The sequence below is a fragment of the Apodemus sylvaticus genome, chromosome 16 (genome assembly GCF_947179515.1).
Source record: "Apodemus sylvaticus chromosome 16, mApoSyl1.1, whole genome shotgun sequence".
Lineage (NCBI taxonomy): Eukaryota > Metazoa > Chordata > Mammalia > Rodentia > Muridae > Apodemus > Apodemus sylvaticus.
The window spans coordinates 86,165,158-86,188,516 of NC_067487.1; the positions used below are offsets into that span (position 1 = coordinate 86,165,158).

Below are 23,359 nucleotides of genomic sequence, written 5' to 3' on the forward strand. Positions count from 1 at the left end.
GTGGCAGGTTTTCAATGCCAGGGCTCAAGGGATGCCTTTACTTTTTTCTACCTTGATTCTACAGAAAATGATTAGAAACTCAAGTGTAGATTCAGCTGGAGTGGTCTCATGCCTAATTCAAACTGGGTATTTGCTAGAGCTGAAGTCTATACATTCTAAGTTTCCAGATTAAGGGCTACATCTAAGCCAATTATACATTAGCTTGCAAATGTCACTGCAGGCACCTTGTGAAAATGTGGGTACCTGGGCTCTTCCAAGAGATTGTAGTGTGGGTAATGCAAGCAAGCCATTGAAGACCGGCACTTTTGGGAAACATTGCCCATAGCAAAGAACAGCAACAATCTTATTGAAAGGCCAACACTTCTGAGGGCACTACTGAAGTAATTATGTCAGAGATTCTACTATGATAATGTGAGGCACCAATTTAGCCATAACTAAGCTTCTTTTCTTCTTAAACTCAAAGTCTGAGATAAGTTTTTAATTACTAATGACTGTAGCAACACTGGGGTAAAAGAGCATGTGGGATCACAAAGCTGAAATGGAAGGCTCCGAAAGGCCTGTGCTACAGAGGTGGACCAGAGTTACGTCATCAGAGGAGTCTTGGTCTCCCGGGCTGGCTGCCTCTGTGCTTTGGATCCATTACTCAGTCTTTCCAGTTAACATTTCAGAAAAACTCCACAAGAAAGTTAATCAACATATTCTGCCACACCACCTCAATACTAACATTTTCTAGTTTACAGTGATACACGACAAAATTATTCACTTTTTTTTGGATGCTGAAGACAAACATCTTTATTAAAGATACTACCAAAATTTTGGCAAACATTTCAAAACAGATTTGTAAACATAATGCTTCCCTTTTCAACTGGCAGCACTTTGAAACGATGATACAAGACAACCTGAATCAACTTTAGTTCAAAATCCTTATATTTTGACCATATAACTTATGTTCCCACATGATAAGACAAGTGATAGTTTAAATCAACGATAACAGATAAACTCCATGAAATGAAAGTTTGTGCTATTTGATGAATCACAGTATGTTATAGTTAAATATATCTACTCTTTTTTATATTCCTGGTATCCAGGATGAAAAAAAAATTTAAATATACATCTGATGTAGGTAATAGCTTCTTTGCATATCTTTCTTCAAAAAATACTTTATAGCAGTATATAAATAGGTTACCTACACATTTATTTTTTGTCATTTTGCCCCAAAACTATAAGATCTGTTTCATTTTCATAACATATCATTTTTTTTGCCCAACATTAATAAAGCTGACAAACTATTGCAATGGAAATGTTTTTGTCTTCCACAATAGAAGTAGTAATTTGACAGAAACAAACAAAAACCAAACACACAACAACGAGCTACTGCACACTCATCAGCTCTTTAACCTGAGTGCCCGGCCTACTGAGGGTAGCAGCTTTTTAACCTTCACACAGCTCACATCCACAGCAGCTCTGCAGACATACAAGCAGAACACACACGTTCTGATGCTGGTAGGCCACAGTGTGCTTCCTGGGGCTGTTATCACTGGGAAGCAGTGTAGCTACTGATTAACCACGTGATGTACACAACTAGCAAACACCTTAAGGCAGCCATTGCAATGGGGGTTTAACTTTTAGGGCAGATTTAACACTCTAGAGCCAGAAAGCCCATATGTATGTATGTATGCATGCATGTATGTATGTATGCATGCATGTATACGTATGTGTATAGAAAACTACACACATTCACTCACACAACTTTCTATTTTTCAACCCTCCAAAAACAATGTGTTGATTTTTTTGTACTCTGTGCAAATGTCTAAATATTCTACCATTTAAGGCAAAGAGTTTGCATTAAGAAAGGTCAGAAAATAGGCTTATGTTTATCCAAAAGCTTTTCACCTTGCATATTACTGTTTAGTCTTGTTTTAAACACACTCAGTTCTTTTAAGTGTGGACTTTTCATCCCCGATATCTAAAAAGAAACATCTCTAATGACAAAGACAAGTTATCGAGGAAAATTGATTTGAAGTATAGACACTGGATCCCCAATCTCTAAAAAACTGCTTCTATTAACAAACAAGTTTGGGTGGGGAGTCTGGGAGAGGACCAGAAAAAAAAAGCAGCTTCAAAATTCAGGGAAGCAAAGTAAAATGGAGAAGAAAAAAAGTAACTCAAGTTTACTAATACTGAAACTTCCAACAAGCAAAGTTTCATCTTTTAGAATCTAGAGCAACTCATCTGGAATTTTAAATAAATACGCTTCAGTTTATTCACATCTTCTGGTCCAAGCAGAGCTCTAGTGCCATGACTCTGCTTGTTGTTGGTCAAATTCACCTATTAGTCTTTTGATGTGAGCCAGCTTGTTATGAAGATACTCGCATCTGTATTTTTCTTCATGGTAATTGGGACTGGACTGCAGACAAAGAAAACAGGCATTAGGTCACAGAATCTACCCTGCCTCTCACTGCAGGCCAGAAAGGCAAGGGCTGATACCCACCTGCTTTATCTTCTGATATTCTTGTAAGACTTCTTCATGAACATTCTGCAAAATTATAAATTACAAATAAGAAGAGTTTGGTACTACATCTAACAAGAAGAGTTAGTACTATATTTACCAAGCACCCGGAAGGTATAGGAAAAACTGATGAGGATTTAACTTGACATTTTTATGGAGGGCAATTTGGTAGCAGCTATTAAAATAGCAAATGCAAACTTGACTCAGCAATTCTACATATTCTGCAGATCTACCGCCCCACCTCCACCCGGAGCTATGGTGCAGACAGACAGAAAGCTAGCAGCTCTGTCCAGCAAGACAATCTACATTACAAGACGGCCCGTAAGCCCTACAAAAGGACAGTAAAAAGAATGTTAAGTGCTTTCTGGATTGATGAAAAAGTTCTCCATGAAGCATTGTATTAGTGAAACAAAAGTACAAAATAATATTGTCAGTTTGATAATATCCTTAAAAGTTTGACATAATATTATATTTTAATTATTCAGTAACTTTTACTATTAAGTCTTCTAATGTTAATGAACTAGGAACCTAGAAAACAGAATAGTTTAAGTTACTAGAATGTAACATAATGATGTCTCTTACAATTGTAGTAAGTATCCAGTAAACAGTACTTAGCTCTGTTTTGTATGCCTCACAAAACATTATATATTATAGCGGAACACATTCCTCCAACCCCCTACCGCCCCCCCCCCCCCTGTTTATGTTTGCTCCAGTATTTAAGAACTATTTCAAGGGCTTTTGTTTCCTAAAGCATCAGAGAGCTTAGTCTACTAGACGGTTTGGTCTAAGGCCGGTAGGATGGCTACTAGGGAAGGTGAGGAAATCAAACTCAGTTCATACTCAGTTCATTCGGGAGCTCATCCTTTTACCTGGTACTCTTTTGAACCTGGAGAAAGGCGTTTTCGTTGTGCATCCAGTTTAATAAATCTCCTGGCTACAGTCTCCATCCTTGCATGCAAAGCTCTGTATTCATCATATTCAGCATTGAAGTCATCCTTGTAATTCTGGCGTTGCTCATAAGACACAATAGCAATATATTTTCTAATAAGAAAAGAGAAGAGGATAAGTGAGAGAAAGAAAGAATAAGTCCGGTGGCACAAGGTTGGGATTTAAGCTAAATACTTAAAGACTGCCTTCTTACACACACCGCCAACGACGGAACGCCCCTCTGCCTCTGCTCTGCTGCGGGGCTACTCTTTCCCAGGACCTTCCAGGTGGAATGACCTTCAGACAGAAGGCCTGAACAGTGTCCGTGGAGAATGTGAGATTTAGGGCAATGGAATTCACAAGGAACCACATAAAAAGAAAAGAATGTTTATGCAGACTTATTCCAGAGCCTTTCTCTATTGCAGACAATTCACCCACACACAGTGGAAGAGGCCAAGCCTCTGTTACAAGGAATATGGAGGAAGAAGTGCTTGCGAGGTAACACGTCCCGCGGAGTGCCACAGTCACTGAGGACTGCAGTCACTGCTTTGTGAGAGGTGTCTTTTAGATCTGTGACATGCGTAAGTCTTTAACAAGGGACTTCTGGTTTGCTCTCTGTTCCTTCCTGATACTTCTACTGGAAAAATTAAAAAAAAAAAAAAAAAGACCTAGAGAAGGCCCTCTACCAAAAAGTTTCTCTAGTTTATATCTTCCCCCCACTGTTGGATAAAGATTTATTTTTGTATGTGTATATGTGAGTGCTTGCATGCATTTGCGTGCATGGGTACATGTGCCATCTTTCCGATATGCCAGGTGATGCAGTAGTAAGTAAACGAGTTAAGAGGTCATTTTAATATAAAACAAACAGCATCATTAGTGCAGTCAGCCTTCCTTTTTGCTTTGTTTTCCTGCCATGGAAGTTCCACTTTTCTTGATTATTTTGGGTTAAAACTGACGTCAGGCAGCTCCAGGGAGCTGTAGAGTGCAACCGAAGGTGCATACTTGGGCACACTTGGTCCTTAGGGTGCTAACATCTTGGAGCGTGGGCCTCTCCAGATGGCTTTATATAAACTTACCCGTTTATCTGAGTGGCTTTACCACAAATGCCTTGCTGGGAAAGTGGGTAAGGGGGAAAGTGACTGGTGTGCAGCCCAGCGCCTTCACCAGTGTTCGCATTTCTGCTGACTTCGACTCAGCAGAGTTGAGTGGAGGCTGGGTTTTCTAAGTGTACAGTGGCAGTGTGCTGATTTAAGTTTCCCAGCTGGTTTCAGCTGCACAAGGAGCCAGCCCTGCCAGCCACGGGGAGGGAGCAGGCCTCCACAGACATGCCATCTTACTGCACACTGGGGAGCCAAGGGGGTGGAGGCTCCTGGGAATAAGCGTATATAAGTAAAGACGAAGCCAATCTTGAAACTCTGATTTAATTAATTGTGTAATGTATTTATCACACTTTCTAAGAACCTGATCTTTGGTATTTTATTTAATAACTTTGTTAAGGAAAAATACTAACTAAGGCTAATAATTGTGCTGCAGTTTGATACTGATATTTTAAGAAAAACTATTTTTAACAAATTCTTATGACTTTGCAGTTGGTTTTTAATGAGTTAACAGAAAAAACACACAAGTATGAGATAACTTCCAACCCCAAGTAACAAAAGTACTCTTAGTATACAACAATCTTTGTGGTTAAATGAGAATTAATCAAAGACTTGTAATGAAGTCTCCTTTTTTTTTTTAAGATTTATTATTTATATGAGTATACTGTCTTCAGATCTGTCTTCATTCGGATCTCATTAGGGATAGTTGTGAGCCACCATATGGTTGTTGGGAGTTGAACTCAGGACCTTCAGAAGAGCAGTCAGTGCCCTTAACCTCTGAGCCATCTCTCCAGCCCCTCCTTTTGGTTTTCTTATGAGGTAAGTTAAATTCTGAGTTTTGGAAATATTCTTCTTAGTTTTTGAAAAATAGCTGTACTGGTTGGTATACAAGTTTTTAGTTTGGGTAAAACATGTCACTTTTATTTAAGTAAATTAAATATATGACAAAAGCCTTAGGAACTTAACAAATACACGGTTCGCTGGGGCAGAGGATCAACACTTCTTAGTGATCTAGTAATCATTTCTTTTTAAAAGACTCCACGAACACATTAGGACTAACTTAATATAGTTAGTGGATTAGATTGGCAAACACAACATCTTTGAATCCATGGCAGAAATTTTTGAATGTACTATTCTATACATATCACTGTCACCGAAAGAATGTAAAACTTATAGGAGAATGCGGGTGGCATCCTGACTGTCTGCTCCTGGCTCAACTTTCACACATCTAAGGAGAAGGAGGTGAGTGGAGGGTGAGAGTCCTAGCACTGGAGTCTGTGGAGTCTGCTCACACCACCCAGTGGTGCGAGCGAGCAGGGAGGCGCTCTAACAGCATCCTGCTTTCTCATTCTCCAGCAGCTGTCACACTAAGCAGAAGCACAGCTTAGTGAACCTCAAATGTTCTCTCCTCTGCAAGAATGAAAGGTTGAAAGTATAGCCTAACTTGGCCCCCTGGGAGATGGCACTAACAGAAAAAAACAAAGGTTCAGACAGCTCAGTTTATGGCTTCATGCTCTACATTCTAGCTATTCCACACACATCTGTTTCAGTTCTGAAAGCCTTCTGCTATCGGAGCTTTGAGCTTTTCCATGCTCCACTTTCCCAGGCACTTTACTATTTTTTCTTACAGAAGCCTTTTATTGTATGAAAAAGCTAGAATTTTAAGTCCAAGTTATAATTTTTGTGATAAGCAGTTACAAAAATAATCCCAGCTCGGCATTTAGCAACTTGTCACGAGAAAAACTCATACCTGGTACTAAAGGGGAATGAGCCACTATTCTTTCCTCTTAAAATTGATTTGAGAAAAAGACCTTTATTTACATAAAAAGAATCTATGCCTGCACTGTTCAGTAGAGATGTTCAAAGCCTGTGAGCACTCTGGGCCCCTCTAGGGGCTGTGCATTAGGACTGCTAGCTTTGTAGACTTAGATGCTCACTCTGCACAGGGGAGGCCCGAGCTGCTCCTGGGATCTGGGACAGCAGGTCAGAGGCTGTGGGACAGCAGGTCAGTGGCTGTGGGACAGCAGGTCAGAGGCTGTGGGACAGCAGGTCAGTGGCTGTGGGACAGCAGGTCAGTGGCTGTGGGACAGCAGGTCAGTGGCTGTGGGACAGCAGGTCAGTGGCTGTGGGACAGCAGGTCAGTGGCTGTGGGACAGCAGGCTCAGTGGCTGTGGGACAGCAGGTCAGTGGCTGTGGGACAGCAGGTCAGTGGCTGTGGGACAGCAGGTCAGTGGCTGTGGGACAGCAGGTCAGTGGCTGTGGGACAGCAGGTCAGTGGCTGTGGGACAGCAGGTCAGTGGCTGTGGGACAGCAGGTCAGTGGCTGTGGGACAGCAGGTCAGTGGCTGTGGGACAGCAGGTCAGTGGCTGTGGGGCAGCAGGTCAGTGGCTGTGGGGCAGCAGGTCAGTGGCTGTGGGACAGCAGGTCAGTGGCAGCCTTTCAACTGTAGAGATGGCTCCAGGACTCTATTTCTGGAATTTCTTACTCTTTTGATTTGCAAATTATGGGAAAAGAATTTGCGAATGTTCTAAAATTAAATAGCTCTCTCCGTCAGAAGATATCAGACAGAAGACTTACATCAAATAATCTGGGAGTTCCAGTGCTGAGGCAGGCTCCGTGGAGGCAGTGCATCCTTCTTCAACTCCTAAGAAGGGGAAATCAGAGCATTCAGCAACCAGCACGGCTATCAAATGCCTCTAACTTTAAAATACATTAGAAACATCTGGAACACTTCTCAAATTCTTTTCTTCCAGCTCAATAAGCAACAGCAAGCAAGGACTACAATGGCGCACAAACAATGGAGTCTGCGCCCAGCACCAGCAGGGCTGACAGCAAGCATTTAAAGCTCCAGGCTACTGCAGAGTTTACACAATAAAAGAATTCCGTCTTAACCCAAGGTCAGTCTTCTATTCTTTCATCAACACTTGTGGCATATGCCTGGTAATTCACTGTGGTGGCAGATGCGGCAGACAAAGGGGAGATACAAATTTTAAATCAGCATCTACTTTTCCTGGGATTCAAACAAAGCAAAAAAGAAACAAAAATGTCAGGGAGCAGGCTGTTTGGGTGGCACTGTTTTTGCTGTCACACTTTTAGCCAGGTATTGGGTAGGAAGTTTCTTCACTGGTTCAAAAGGCATTAGTGAAAGGGTATGCATACTCTTCTAATCTGTGGCTCTCACAGCACGAGACAGATGATTTAAGGGTGAACAATAAAAAATGCTATAGTCACTCACGGCTGTGCTGCTAGAAGTAGGTAAATGTGTCAGAGTGCTTAGCACACAGCTTCCGGGGGTTATGTTTAGACAATTTATTAAGTTTTCTTTCCTTTTTATTTTTTTAATTCAAGGCACCCTTAATAATTCTAACTCTAATTTGCTGGCAAAACATATGTTCACTACAAAGTATATATTAATATCTAACAATTTATCAATCTTTTAAAAGGTAAAATACACTAAATAAATACATTACATAGAGTCAGTGGGCTTATTGTTCACCTATATAAATTTGACTTGGCTGTGGCCACAAGAGTGTTCAAGGAAGAGCATCAAGTACAGAATCCTTAGTTTAGTCTTTACCCTAGATGCCAGACCAGTTCTACTAGATACAGAGGATTTGGATTTGAATCTGCCTTCCATTTGTGAAGATCATACTGAGTTCTAATAAGATTTCCTACATATCATCATCATCATCATAAAAAAAAAAAGGATTTAACAACACAGGTTTACCCAGGTCTCTACCCTAGAGAACACACAAATTTCTATGGGAGCTCTCTGCTCATCTTCTTGAGTCAACCCGTGAGGGTAGAAGTGTAGAAAGGAGAGGTGACAGGAATCTGGCTTATTAACTCTAAACATGACATTTTACTTTTATGGCTTATCCTGACTTGACATATTTAAGTCCAAAGAGTAGTGTAGGTGGGGAAAACAACACGCTTTGACCATTCTTTAGTGTTATGTTGATTTATTTATTTATTTGTTTGTGACGCAATGCATCCAAGCCAGGTCAACTGTATCTTACTGTAGCTCACCTTCCACAAACTGTACCAGGAGAAAATGATGACAGTGCATTCCTTCCCTAAGGCAGAAGTGGTCATCAGACCTCATGGTTTCAGGTGTTCAGTTTAAGGAGCAAGATCTGACTAACAAATGATGTTAGTTTACTAACAAAACTATCCTTATCTCTATCAGGAAAATAATAGCCAGAAGAGTACTTTTATTGAAAATGACCAAAGAATTTTTACAAAGAGTTTGACAATCTTTCTGTGCTAATCCTAATTACAGCAGGGATGCCTCTTGCTTCTCTGAAAGGAGGGAATAGATATTTCTATTGCCTATTGTGTATCTGTTTAAATCAATTAAAAATGGCAGATTCGTGTTATAGGGATGTTGTATAGCATGACAGAGAAAGAAAAGAACAGCAAAAGGGAATCTTTGGAGAATGGCAAGGTCATTTTAAAATGCCAGTATAGCCAGGTGGTGGTGGCGCATGCCTGTAATCCCAGCACTCTGGGAGGCAGAGGCAAACGGATTTCTGAGTTCGAGGCCAGCCTGGTCTACAGAGGGAGTTCCAGGACAGCCAGGGCTACACAGAGAAACCCTGTCTTGAAAAAACCAAATCCAAAAAAAAAAAAAAAAAAAAAAAAACCCAAAATAAATAAATAAAATGCCAGTATAAATAAATAGACATATTAGAAGGTATGTTTAATACTTAGCTTAAGAAAGACTATAAGGTGAAAGAAAAAATGTGCTTCAAAAGCACAGTATTAAGGTTAGTTAAATAAGTCATTTGCTTAAAAATCTTTATTCTAAATATCATCATCTACAACTCTTAATAGCATGTTCTTCCAGTTCATTTAACACAGAAAACCCGCTTTTCCCCCTCCATTTAAGCAAATGTAAAATACCTTCATTGGGATTTGGACTGGTGTTACTCAGCTTGGCAGTTTCTTCTCTTTGAACGTCTTCCTCCTTTTCCTCCATGGTCTCAATGTCATGTTTCTTTATTTGGTCCTTTTCCTTGTGTTTTTTAGACTTCTTTTTGGACTTTTTGTGAGACACTGGATGCTCTTCTTCCATGGGCTTTGGACACTTTGGCAAAGCTGAGTCAGGGGGTAATGTCTCCAGACAAGTCCTTGAGGTATATTTGTCTTGCTGTTCCTCAAAGATGCTACCATTTTGACTGAAACTGTCAACAGGCAGGTCTTGAGTCCCCCGGCCTTCTGGAGTGCTAGGGGAATTGGAGTTGGAATTTACAGTCTGGGGAGGATTGGAGATAGGCAGGTGGGTTGAAGGCAGTGGTGAGGGGGTGGGGATGGCAGCAGCTGCAGGGGGTGGTAGGATGCCTGCACACGATTTTTCACTGGTGGGATTCAAATGGCCATTTAATGTTGGTGGAACTCTGTTTGTCAGGTGAGATATTCGAGCTTTTTTGTTCATTAAAGGATCAATGAAATCTGAATCCAAAGGTCGTTTCTGGGGGTTTGGGGGAGAAAAGGATAAGATTGATAGTTGAGCAGCTTACTCATCATATCAGACTCCAAGGTCAGTCAAAATGAAACCACCACCACCACCACCACCACCACCACCACCACCACCACCCACCCACACACCCACACACACACTTCTAAGAACCCCCAAACAAATGTAAATCTAATTTTAGTTCCTCTGTCAAAAGCAGAATAAAGGAACAGTGCCAAATAGTGTTTTTAGATATTACAGTCTACCTAAACCCCAGAGACTATTCTGATTTATGTACACTAGATCAGTCAAGGCAAATCCTCTCAAACCAAAAAACTAAATCAAAAACTAAAGGTTCCTCAGGTATCTGCTGTTAGAGGGCTTTTTGCCAAGTGTGATCTTCTCCTACCCCTTAGCTAAGTAGAAGTGCCTTCCAGAGAGGCTGCAGTTGGCCTAGTTCAGCAGGTGAAAGGAGAAGGCGGTCTGCACCGTCTAACTTTGTGAGCACTAGTGAGGCTAACTGACTAAAATGCTGCACTTGTGAATAGGCTTGTGGTCACTTATCAGTTTAATCATCACATTGTGAACTAGCCCATCCTTCAGACTCAGCTAATGATAATTGCTGAAATGCCATTTTAGTTTTTCACTGTGTATATATGTTCACAATGTTGTAAACTAAGTTTTCAAAACTGACTCATTTAAAATGAGGCAGACACTGTACCAATACCATGCAGTTTTTAACACAATTGCTCTGTAGTACTGCTTGAGGTCTGGGATACTGATTCCCCCCAAAAGTTCTTTTACTGTTGAGAATAGTTTTAGCTATCCTGGGTTATTTGTTATTCCAGATGAATTTGACAATTGCTCTTTCTAACTATGAAAAATTAAGTTGGGATTTTGAAGGGGATTGCATTGAATCTGTATATTGCTTTTGGCAAGATGGCCATTTTTACTATATTAATCCTGCCAATCCAAGAGCATGGAAGATTTTTTCCATCTTCTGAGGTCTTCTTTGATTTCTTTCTTCAAAGACTTGAAGTTCCTGTCATACAGATCTTTAGTAGTTCAATGGAATAGAATTGAAGATCCAGAAATGAACCCACAGAATTATGTTCACTTGATCTTTGATAAAGGAACTACAACCATCCAGTGGAAAAAAGATAGCCTTTTCAACAAATGGTGCTGGTTCAACTGGAGGTCAGCATGCAGAAGAATGCAAATTGATCCATTCTTATCTCCTTGTACTAAGCTCAAGTTCAAGTGGATCAAGAACCTCCACATAAAACCAGACACACTGAAACTAATAAAAAAGAAACTGGGGAAGACCCTTGAGGACATGGGTACAGGGGAAAATTTCCTCAACAGAATACCAATAGCTTATGCTCTAAGATCAAGAATTGACAAATGAGACCTCATGGACATGTCAAAAGGACAAAATGGCAACCAACAAATTGGGAAGAGATCTTTACCAACACTACATCCAACTGAGGGCTTATATCCAAGATATACAAAGAACTCAAGAAGGTAGACTCTAGAGAGCCAAATATCCCCCTTAAAAATGGGGTACAGAGCTAAACAAAGAATTTTCACCTGAGGACTATCGAATGGCTGAGAAGCACCTAAAGAAATGTTCAACATCCTTAGTCATCAGGGAAATGCAAATCAAAACAACCCCGAGATTTCACCTCACATCAGTCAGAATGGCTAAGATCAAAAACTTAGGGGAAAACAGGTGTTGGTGAGGATGTGGAGAAAGAGGAATACTCCTCCACTGTTGGTGGGGTTGCAAGCTGGTACAACCACTCTGGAAATCAGTCTGGCTGTTCCTCAGAAAACTGGGCATGATACTACCGGAGGACTCTGTTATACCATTCCTGGGCATATACCCAGAGGATTCCCCAGCATGCAATAAGGACACATGCTCCACTATGTTCATAGCAGCCCTATTTATAATAGCCAGAAGCTGGAAAGAACCCAGATGCTCCTCAACGGAGGAATGGATACAGAAAATGTGGTATATATACACAATGGTGTACTATTCAGCCATTAGAAACAATGAATTCATGAAATTCTTAGATAAATGGATGGAACTAGAGAACATCATCCTAAGTGAGGTAACCCAGTCTCAAAAGAATACTCATGGTATGCACTCACTGATAAGTGGATATTAGCCTAAAAGCTTGGAATACCCAAGACACAATTCACATATCAAATGATGCCCGAGAAGAAGGAAGGAGTGTCCCCTGGTCCTGAAAAGGCTCAGTGCAGCAGTATAGGAGAATACCAGGACAGGGACGTGGGAAGGGGTGGATTGGGGAGCAGGGGGAGGGAAGAAGGCTTATGGGACTTTTGGGGAGTGGGGATCCAGGATAGGGAAAATCTCTTGAAACGTAAATAAAGAGTATATCGAATTAAAAAAAATGAGGTAGAAATACTTTAAAAACCTTGATATATTATCCCTATAACATATAAGTTAAAAAGGAAAATGAATAGTTGAAAAGTATAAAAATACAACCTATAGTTACTTATTTTGTATTTGGAATTAAAAGAATATAATAGTTAACCCATTAGTTCATTCTATTTTCACTTTAGCTCCCAGCGTGTAATTTCATCAGTGGAGGAGCAGCTTCATAGTTGAAGTCATTAAGTTTCCACAGATGGACCTGCCCTTTCCCCCACTGCCTTCCTCACAGTAGGTCTCTAGCACTGTGACTCACAGCTAGTCTCTTGCTTGTGTTCTCCAAGAACATCTGTCTGCTTTCTCCTAGCTCCTCACAGTAAGATACACGGATGAGAGGTACTGTGTAAATAATACTGGAGTGGGCAGAGAGGTCTCTGCCAGGATTGACCCAAAGCAGTCAGGACACAAAAACTGCCTGAGATGTCACAGGAGATGATTCTACGACAGGCGATCTGTGTAGTTCCCCACTCCCCCTCACAGAGAGTGGGCGCACTGAGCTACATGGCAGGCTGTGATTTCATAGCTTCCTGGCATACCTGAGGAGATGAGGCAGTGTCTTTGATGGAACACATGGGAGACTCTGACCGGCCAGTGCCAGCATTCTGAGATGGATTTAGTTTTCTGTAAAGGAAATACATCATCCAAGTAATAGAAGACTCTGAAATACACATAACACAAGCTATTCCAGCTTCCCCTTTTCACCCTATGGTAAAACAACACTCACCAGAGTGTTTTACTTATTTGTTTTACTTATTTGCATCATTTTTAAAGACAAAATGGAAACTTACCTAGAGAGCACCGACTCCAATGTCTGTCTGTCTGTCTCACTGTAACCTGGCCAGTCTCGCTGGAGCTCCTTAAATACATAATCCTTTAAAGTATAGGAGAGGTCCTTAGGATTCAGATTGGCCACCTGGAGCAGGGTATGAAGAAACCAAGAACACTTTTGTTGGCTATATAAAACAGGCTACATAAAGCTTTTTTTTCTTTTCTTTTATTGGATATTTTCTTTATTTGCATTTCAAATGTTATTCCCCTTCCTGGTTTCCCCTCCGGAAACCCCTTATCCTATCCCCCCACCCACTGTTTCTATGAGGGTGGTCCCCCCTCCCCCACCCACTCCTACCTCCTGGCCCTGGTCTTCCTCTACACTGGCGCATTGAACCTTCACAGGACCAAGGGCCTTGTCTTCTACTGATGCCCGACAAGGCCATCCTCTGCTACATATGTGCATAAAGCTTTTTATTATCCTCCTAGCAAGATACCAAAAGGATCCTCCAATCCACCTCAGAGACACCAGGTCTTTATACTCTTACCCTACCCACTGTAGCAAGGAAATGAAGACAGCCTAGCTGTTCATTTTCTGTTAAAGAATGGATAATGAAATGTGGTGCAGACATACACATGTGCGCATAGTATGATTTTAATCAGTTGTTAAGAAAAATGAAATTTGTAGGAAAATACATGGGACCGGAAAATATTAAGTAAAGGACTCTCATCTCAGAAGACAAAAATCCTCAAGTTCTTTCATATGTTTACCTGATCTTTGATCTTTGTAGGTGTATAATTTTATAAGCTAACACATGCCACAACACCCATCTGTAGACCAGCTTTGTGGAGTCACTTCTCTCCTTCTACCTCTGTATGGGCTCTGAGGACCAAATCAAATCACCAGGCTTTCACCTACTCAGCCATTTCCAGTGCTGCTGAGTCACAGTGAAAAATCCTAGTCACTTCTATTTAAATGGAAAACAAATAGGACCCCAATGGCAAGTCACAAGCACTCAACCACCAGCAGAAAGCATCTGTATAATTAATTTTGATCATCTTGTCTTTTATTTCTTTTTTGATAAGTAAGTTTCTTTCTTGTATCTGTCAGCTTTCCTGAAGAACCATTTATTTGAGGTCCTTGAAATCCCCTCAAACCAATAAAACTAAGTCACAAACTAAAGGTTACTTAAGTATCTGTTAGAGGGCTTTCTTCCAAGTATAATATTTTCCTACACCTCAACTATAACTTCTAGAATGTCCAGGTCAATAACCTACTTACTACACAAATCTATGGGATTATGATAAAAAGTACTTAAATTATTTTATTGATAGTTTCATACTTTATCAAATAGATTTTAGGTGAATTTTAGTCAGTTTACTCCTGTATTGTCCTTCCTCAGCCCATTCGCTAAGTCTCCCTCTTACACACTAAAAATACTTAAGGCTAGGAAAAAGGTATGTCCGCCCACAAAGCTGGGAATTGTCTTTTCAGTAACGTGACTTCTTAGTGTGTCTTTTTAAAAGTGCTATCAGATTTAATATTGTATGTCACATATGAGCACCAATTTAGTATTATTGTTGCCATAAGGCAGCTTTTCAACTTTGTAAAGAAATGAATATAAGATGCAATTGGACTTATTTTTGAAGTGGACTTCTATCTGACAATGTCCACTGACAGACTACACTGCACATCCCCACCAGCTCCCTCATGCAGTCCTGTGGGGACAGTCCCCTGGTCACTTCTCTCCCTCAGGCCTTTCTTTCTTGAGCCTCCCATGCGAATGCCTTTATATGGGGATGTGCTCAGTAACGGCCTCCTGCCCTATTTTCTCTGTTCTTCTCCTTCCTGAGACGAGTTCTCTCAACTGTAAGATTTATAATGCCCAATTTCAGGCTAACCCCGAAATGGCTCCAGCCCTAAATGGTTTCTTAATACTTGACTGACATCTATTAGATATGTCTAAGAAACATTTCCAAAGAGAATCTTTGTAGAACTCCTGCCATCCAGTCTTTACACCTATCCCTTTTTAGCAATTCTCTAATCAGTAGCTCAGTATCTGTTGAATTGCTTGCTCTATGTGAAAGCAACTCATAAACACAACCCCCATTCTTTCCCTCTTCATCTCTGTTAGCAAGTCTTTCTTCAAAATGCATCTCTAACCTATGAAACTAACTCCACCATACCAAGCCACTAGCACTTCACACCTTGATTTCTTTAGCAGATTCATTTAAGCAGTCTTTCTCTTCTGTTTCCAACTGTCCCCCAAGCCATTCTTGCCATAAAAATGAATGGTCTTATGAGCTATAGATCTGATCACAGCATATTCTTGCTTCAACTCCAATGTCAATTCCTATCTGACTCAAAATAAAATGTCTCTCTTTATCTCTGGTCTGCAATGTCTCCTGGCTTTAGTCTCCATCTCTTCTACCAGGCCGGCTCCCAGAAATGATGACTCTCTTCGTCTTCTGCTTTTTATTTCAGGTAACCATCAAGAAAGAGGTTCCCTAAACTCCTCATTTATGAGTAGATCTCTTGCCCAGCCCCTCTCAACTCCCCATCATTCCTGAGTTTATTTTGTAGATATACTTCAGAAAGCCAGGGATTATGATGTTTTCTGGTATAGTCCAGAAAACAGTCATCCCTTGTGTCTTAACTTGACCTCATAGTCCTCCATATAAAATGATCTAGATTTATAATCTTTATCCATATGCTATAAATAACCTCAATGATACAATAGCCAATAAAATATAAATATTATATACAAGGTTATGATATGGCATTTTTGGGGGAATGACAAGGAATAAAGTCTATGTATGTGTAGTATAGGTGCAATTAAAAAACTGTGATTTTCAATTAGTTGAATTCATAGGTGTATGCCCGCTGACACAGACGAGCAGCTGAGGTAAATGAATGGGATGTGCAAGTGATGAATGTGCACTTAACGCAAAGGTCCAAAGGCTCAGGCTAAGGAGATCTTTCAAGTTTATGGAGTTGCTGTTTTGATTTTTTTTTTTTTTTTAAGGAAGGTTTTCCAAGAAAAGTCATTCTAAGGAAAAAGAAGCTATATATTTGTATACCAGTTTAGTGGTAAACAGTTTTAAACCTTATATTGTTGTATATTATTAAGTATTATTTTAATTAATAACATTCACAGAGTACTCAAAGAAAACTACAATATCAATAGCAAATCATCAAAAATATGCGTTTGCATGGACAAAACAGTCCTGATCATTTTAGCTAACACTTTGCTAACTAGTTGGTGATAAAATAACCAATATTTTGATAATCAGCTTCTTCTGTTATTCTAGTCAGTTTCAAGTCAGTTTTGGTCAGTTTCATGAAGCAAAAGTTGTATCAACTGTTAGGAATGTTCAGGATAAGAAAATGTATAGTAACTGGCCTTAGTCAAAGTTTTTAAGATATGAAGATCAAATAATAAATGCGTGAAATGCCTATCCACACTGCCTGGCAAACAGTACACTGGTATATCCAGCACGAGCTTCAGAAGTGGTAGGTTGGTCAATAACTTGGCCTCTGGACCTTTTTCATAGTCTAGAGGTTTCAGCTCGTATTGAACATCCACATTTCTCAGGGGCTTTCTCAGGTATTGGTGCTCACACCCTTCTTTCAGATACCTCACTGTTTGTGTGTTGTGGAGTCTGGCACAGGCACTTCCTACAGTGGGCCTTAGGATATTTGAATGTACAACCAGGATGAAACTATTCTTAACAGTTGGGCAAAAAAACCTCGTCAATAACTGTCAGATCCAACTGCTAAGTGTCAAGTATTTCCATTTTAAGATACTGTATTTACAACACCATATAACTACTGCCTGTATAGCAGTAGCTTCTAGGAGGTTACTCTCCTGCCTCAGAAGGTAACTCACTAACTCTCTGGAGATGCACTTCCCATGGATCTGTGCAGCCTGACTCTCCTCACACACAGGAGTGACCTGGCACTGGCTCTTCCGCTCATCCTCATTTCCCCTTTACCTTTTCTCTTCAGTTTAAGAAGGGCTGTATGACATAAAGATTAAATACACATTTACATTATTTTTTGCCATGTGGTAGTGGAACACACTTTTAATTCCAGCACTCAGAAGGCAAAGGCAGGTGAATCTTTGAGTTTGAGGCCAGTCTGGTATACAAAGTGAGTTTCAGGACAGCCAGGGCTTTATGGAGAAACCCAGTCTCAAAACAGAACAAAACAATTTTTTTCGACAGGTATTCAATGGATTTAATAAAGACTGTCCCAAGTGACTGAGGGAGCAGGAATGCTAACCTGCAGACAATGGTTCTACTCCTTCATAACCTTCAGTATTGTGCCTTGGATGTAAGATAATAATGAATAAAATAGACTTAAAACTATTATTTCTTTAGCATCAGATAAAATATATAAATTTTAAAAATGATGAAATTTTAGAAATGTCATTATTTTTTAGGAAAAAAAAACCAGAGTGAATACATTTATGATGGATCTGAATGTTAATTTACATTTACCACCTGAAGTAAATACAAAAAATATAGGAAATTACTATCTGATATTTCTTTAATGAAAACCAACACCTGCTTCACAGTGCACCTTGTGATTTTAAGGTAACTGATCATATCTAATCCTGAAATTCTCATATCCCTTAAAGAAAACAACTGACTGGTCTTGGCACATACAATGGCCAAAAAAATAAGAAGTAATCAGGGCTTCAAAGAATATGGAAGTGATGATGGATTCTAAATGATTTAATAGGCCAGGGTATTATGCATAATGCCAGCTGAATATTAACAGAGGATGTCATACAACTTTGCCTTTATTCACCAGTTAACTTAGGTGATAAGTGAGGTAATGTAAGATTAAAGCAAACAACAAAAAACTTGCCCAGTTCTTAACAAAATTCTGGACAAAACTCGTTTTAGTCAAATGAGAAAAATGTTCACATTTCAATCAGTTTTCAATGAAACTGCTAGATGACATAGCGGCACACAGTACACTATCAGCACTCAGGATGCTAAGGTAAGGGGACCAAAGCAAGCCCCATCTTAAAAACAAAACAACCCAAGATGTTCTAACTTAATAATAGTCAAGAATTATACTTCTGCATGAAGATTCCCTGTCTAAAAAATAGTGACAATATCAACAAGAACAGGCAGAGGGGTTGTTGTTTTAAAGAAAGGACCCTACGGAGGCTATAACTTATTCTGTAGCCAAGGATGATCCTGAACTTGTGATGATTTTCACACCTCTATGTCCTGAGTACTATTGTAGGCATGTCCTGTTTATGAGGTACTAGGGATCAAACCTAGGGTTTCAAGTACACTAGGAAAGGACTGTATCAACTAATCTCTGTCCACAGCCCATCAACAAGTACTCTTAAGTGAACCTCACCAGAAGGTATTCAGATATTCTCTCAGTTGCTCTCACCTGTTGCAGAATTGCTCCCAAGGAGTTCTTGTCTTTTTGATTGACACCATCTTTCTGCAGTCTGGCAAGCAGCTCAGGTTTCTTGTAGGCTTTTAGCGCCAGTAGATGAATGACCCTGTCCCTGTACGGCCTCTGAGAGATACTGTTGCCACTATGCATCTTTCGAATTGTATTTGCAGGGTTCATGGGCATTGACCTTTTCCTCTCAGGCACCGTGTCCGAGATGGCTTGAGGAGCTTTACGAATTTGCACTCTTTTCCCTAAAGTCCAGTGGAAAAGACATGATTACAAATTTATGTACTGTAATATCATGAGCACTGAAGCTTCCACAACCCAATTTATGTAACTTTTTATTTCTAGAAAAAAAGGGTCATTTTGTTTTAATTTTTACTCTACAGAAACATACAGGAAGTATTCTAATGAAGTTGCCTATAATATGGAGTAGGACTTTTTAATATATAATTTAAATAATTTTTATTTTAAAATATAATTTATTTTATTAACCAATAATAATCAATAAATATTACACAATTTTATTAATAAATTATTAAATAAATAATACATATTAAAAATAAAATATAATTTAAAATAAATATTATAGATGTGCATTTGCCATTTAGTTAAACATGGACAATGCAACAGAACAGTGATACAAGCAACAGAATAGAAAAATTTCCATTGATTCTTTGATGAAAGGTAGAAATAATTTCAATGTTGTCCTGCATTACTTACAGTACTTAAATCTGCATGCATGCACATCACTTCTAAAAGAGCAGATAGATGTGAGTAGAAACAGGGATTCAATATTGCCTCACAGTAACATGAAGAAATGCACATTAGACTTCATAATGAGATAAACTTGCCTAAGCCATGGCATTACTGTAATAAATCCATGGACACAGACATCACGGGGAGGAGAACCAACATCTACCAGGCACACTCCAGATGGTCCTTTTTAGCAGTAACACCAAACAAACCAAGCGCATGGACTCTCAGAAGACAAGTAGATCTGTCTTTATAAACTATACAGACAGGTCAGATAGAGAGATAGAAAATGGTCCAGGAAGACACACCCCTCCCTTAGAGGCATCATCATTTGTGTCAGCAACACTTTCTACCTGGACAGAATACTAACAGATGGCAGATGTCAACTTCTAGAAAACGTGTCAGAAGTGACCTAGTAAATTCTCTATTCAAATCTATCCAGATAGAGCATCCTATTCACTTCCAGTAACTGTTTATTGGTAAAGGACAGAAAGCAGGATAAGATCCCTATGTAATTTCCAAAGTAGGATCTCTTCACCTTTTTATTATACCTTATGTACAACTCCATTCCCTCTGGTTATGTAGAGGAGGGAACTGGAAATGACCCATCAAACGGTGACTGTAATAGGAATAAGACTAAAAAAGTAAAAACAACCAATAAGTAAAAACAAGTCTCATGAGCTATGTCTGAAGGTAAATCAGCCTCAGGAACTCTGCTCACTAGCTCTTTCTTTCCAGGCTGGGCCCAATATCAGCCTACCTCATTCCTAGGAAACTGTCAGCTGATATACTTCACCAAACTGGGACATAAGTGATGGCAAATATCAGATAAAATTACTGTACAGTAAAGAAACATAACACTAAGGAATATCGCTAGTGATAAGAAAACTAGTTAGATTTAATTAAAGTTTAAGACAGACTGATAGCTGTTTTCTACAACTTTATAAGAGTTGTATTGTATAAGAGTATTGCTAGATCAACATCAGATGGAAAAGGACTAATATTTATCACGCACTGTTTGTGGTGTGGTGGCGGGAAGGTTCTGTATACTAAGGGCTTCATGCCAACAATGTTTTTCAAGGTGAGTCTTATCTCCATTCCACAGTAGAGAAATCTGGGGTTTTCAGTGGGAGAGGCTCAAAATGGTAAAATGCTTACTTAGCACAGTGGGAAGGTCTGTGATTACGCCCAAATATCACTTGTACCTGTTGGTGGGAAAGGTTTTATGAATCAATGCCTAATGCTTTCCTGTTGTTTCATGTTGGGCTGTAAGCTCTGTGAGGGCAGGGCTATGGCAGCTTTCCACCAGCAAAGTGAGTCAGTCCTAATGACTGAGTGACAGCAGGCACAGGGGCAGGAGGCCACAGTTTGCACTTGCCCACATTGCAGACTGCCAGTCCAAGCAAGTGAGGACACTCGAGAATCTCTAATGCAAACCCTATGGGCTACCATTTCTGAGCTCTGACAATATTAACATCACATTCTTTGATTGTTTAACAGAAATTTCTGGAGAAAAAATAAGGTCAGTGTCATGATAATTTAGGAAATACTCTAAATGCCACACTTCCCTCCTATTTGCCAATTCCTGCAGGAAAGAACCTGCTTAAATTTTTTCCCAATGAAACTGTCATTGAACTCAGACTAGCTCAAGAGGAACAGATCCAGCATTCTGTTTCTGTTTGATCTACTTCAGATCCTTGGTCTCAAGATGGGCCCCAGAGGTTGCTATGTTTTCTTGTACTCCTTGAGAAGCAGGCACAGGAAAATAAAGGAGGCTCATTTTGCCCTTGAGAGGAAAGAGCATGTGATATTTGATTTAAAATTTGGATTCTGATGAGGAAGAGGGCTGAGTCTTAACTGAGGCCTAGTGGTGGGTCTTCTGGTACCTGCTCCCAATACACCAACTCCACTATTCCTTCAGATGGCCAGTTGTTGGGTGACTGACTGTCCCTTTCAAATGGTTGAATGAACTACTTAACACCCAATAACCCCAAACACTGGCACTGAATTACAATAAACATCATTTGCTTGCTGTTTCTCTAAACTTTTTGTGCCTGTTCAATCAGGAAATAGACCCCAAGATGAATGGAAGAGACCTACAGATGAAGAACACTTAGTGCCGTAAACATTAATACAATTGAGATGCTAAAGAAAAAGTGAAGCGGGAAGATGGTCATTTCAAAGGAGTTAGGGCAGTTGTATTTTTATTTTTAATATTTGCCTCAGAAAGGCCCTTTTTAATAAAGCCTAGGGGAAAAGTTAATTCTCTTCCCAGACCCAACTGCTAATCAATTCCCTGGGCTCCTTTATATATAGCAGCAGTGGTTGGTACCAACAGGGTTGGCTAAGCTGGGGTTATATCTGATACACAGCTACATTTATGAGTTCAACTACTACTAGATGGTAAAGTCATTTATATCCTTCAGCAGTGGCGGTGAGTCAACAATGTGAAAGAAAATGTTAATGTGGGCCATCAGAAAGACAGGAGGAAGGAAGCCATCCTTTGTAGACACTATTAGCAGGGCAGCAAGGATGGCTTCAACTCTGCCTAAATACCTAATCTATGCAGTAGCTTCTGCTTGCACCATTTGGCACCTGTGGTACGTTTGTTTTCAAAGGCTTCTCTCTCTCTCTCTCTCTCTCTCTCTCTCTCTCTCTCTCTCTCTCTCTCACACACACACACACACACTCACACAGTATATATACACACACATAGTACACACACACACACACACACACACACACACACAATCAGGCACAACAATGCCAGAACAGATACTAGATGTTCTCTAGTTCAGATACTCTATATATGCTAATTCATCAAAAATAAGGATAGCGGGGAAATTGGGAAAAGAATCACCAATATCAGAGCTGCTGGGTTATTTTGTATACCTACATAATTATCAATATATGGAAAGATTTATAATTCAACAAAATTCCAGAAGTTAGATAGGATTTGGCCTATTAGGAAACAAAGTAGTGGGGATTAGTAATGTTTTCTTATGGAAAATGTTCACTAAGACAGAAACATTCAGGACTAGAGTGGAAGAAGTAACCATCGTGTTGTCGAAGTAAAAGCATTCCTTGTTCCTCTCCAGACAAACAGGATTTGCTCTTTGTTTCCCAGAGGAGAGTTTCAGAAGCTTGTAGCCCAGGAAACTAGGCCAGGCGACCCCTAAACTCCTAGCAGTGCAGATTTCATCCTTGAGGTTGGCTTGAGGCCTAGCTCAGTTGGCAGAGGCCCAGCATGGCACTGTTCCATACCACACCACAGCAGGACCAGCAGGACTCTTGTCTGCCTCCACCCAGGCTCATACCATTGAAAAGAACCTTGTTCTGCAAGTCTGCAGGTGCCTAGGCTAGCATAGGTAAGCATTTAGTGTTATTTTATACAGTACACTCAATTATAAGCTAAATGGGTAACTCCTGCTGTTTATGAATGAGAATACAATTTGATCATGAGGACATGTTCATTAATTTTTTTTGAGTCCAACAATTTGTTGTATAAAATGGTTTCCTAGAGTAATCATGAGAATCAGATGGGGAAGTACATACACAGTACTAACATACACCTTGTATATAATGTGCATCCAATGAGTAATATTAGCACTATAGGTTGATTCACTAACATTTTAAAGAACTGAGTAAGCCAGGAATTATAAAAAGCAGGAAAATAAAAACTGAGCTACCCAGCAGGAGAGGATCAAGTGGTAAGGAACAGACAACAGACAAACCTCAAATGCAACATATCCAGGTAGAGTAAAAGTCAAAGTAAACAACAGAAAATCCAATGGTATCCTAGAGTTGATCTGGCTGTGACTAACAACACTATTTGGTCTGAGGTGAGAAACTAGAAGCAGTCCAGAGATTATACCACAAATACTTAAAAGCTTGCAATGCAGGCCATATTAAGGAACATTAAAAGGAGCAGGGGTTAAGTGATTTGGAGAAAAGT

General features: G+C 39.8%; 1 protein-coding gene and 1 long non-coding RNA gene across 4 annotated transcripts in view; one reads left to right on the forward strand and one right to left on the reverse strand.

Annotated features, from left to right (window-relative positions):
• Positions 1-763: 763 nt before the first annotated feature.
• Ell2 (elongation factor for RNA polymerase II 2) overlaps positions 764-23,359 on the reverse strand; it is a 69,079-nt gene continuing 46,483 nt past the window's right edge. For both annotated transcript variants that reach the window (XM_052159398.1, XM_052159399.1), the window contains 8 exons: positions 18,640-18,899; positions 13,241-13,365; positions 12,989-13,073; positions 9,439-10,006; positions 7,111-7,177; positions 3,379-3,550; positions 2,492-2,536; positions 764-2,407 (listed from right to left, as the gene is read on the reverse strand). In XM_052159398.1, coding sequence (XP_052015358.1) covers positions 2,291-2,407; positions 2,492-2,536; positions 3,379-3,550; positions 7,111-7,177; positions 9,439-10,006; positions 12,989-13,073; positions 13,241-13,365; positions 18,640-18,899 — 1,439 coding nt within the window. In that variant the 3' untranslated portion in view covers positions 764-2,290. The remainder of the gene's footprint in view (positions 2,408-2,491; positions 2,537-3,378; positions 3,551-7,110; positions 7,178-9,438; positions 10,007-12,988; positions 13,074-13,240; positions 13,366-18,639; positions 18,900-23,359) is intronic.
• On the forward strand, positions 6,450-6,949 carry LOC127666533 (uncharacterized). Of its 2 annotated transcripts, XR_007973675.1 has the most exons (4): positions 6,450-6,538; positions 6,605-6,670; positions 6,716-6,847; positions 6,914-6,949. It is a non-coding gene; the product is annotated as an uncharacterized LOC127666533 (long non-coding RNA). The 2 variants fall into 2 exon arrangements; XR_007973674.1 differs by lacking the exon at positions 6,450-6,538 and having other exon boundaries at positions 6,586-6,670.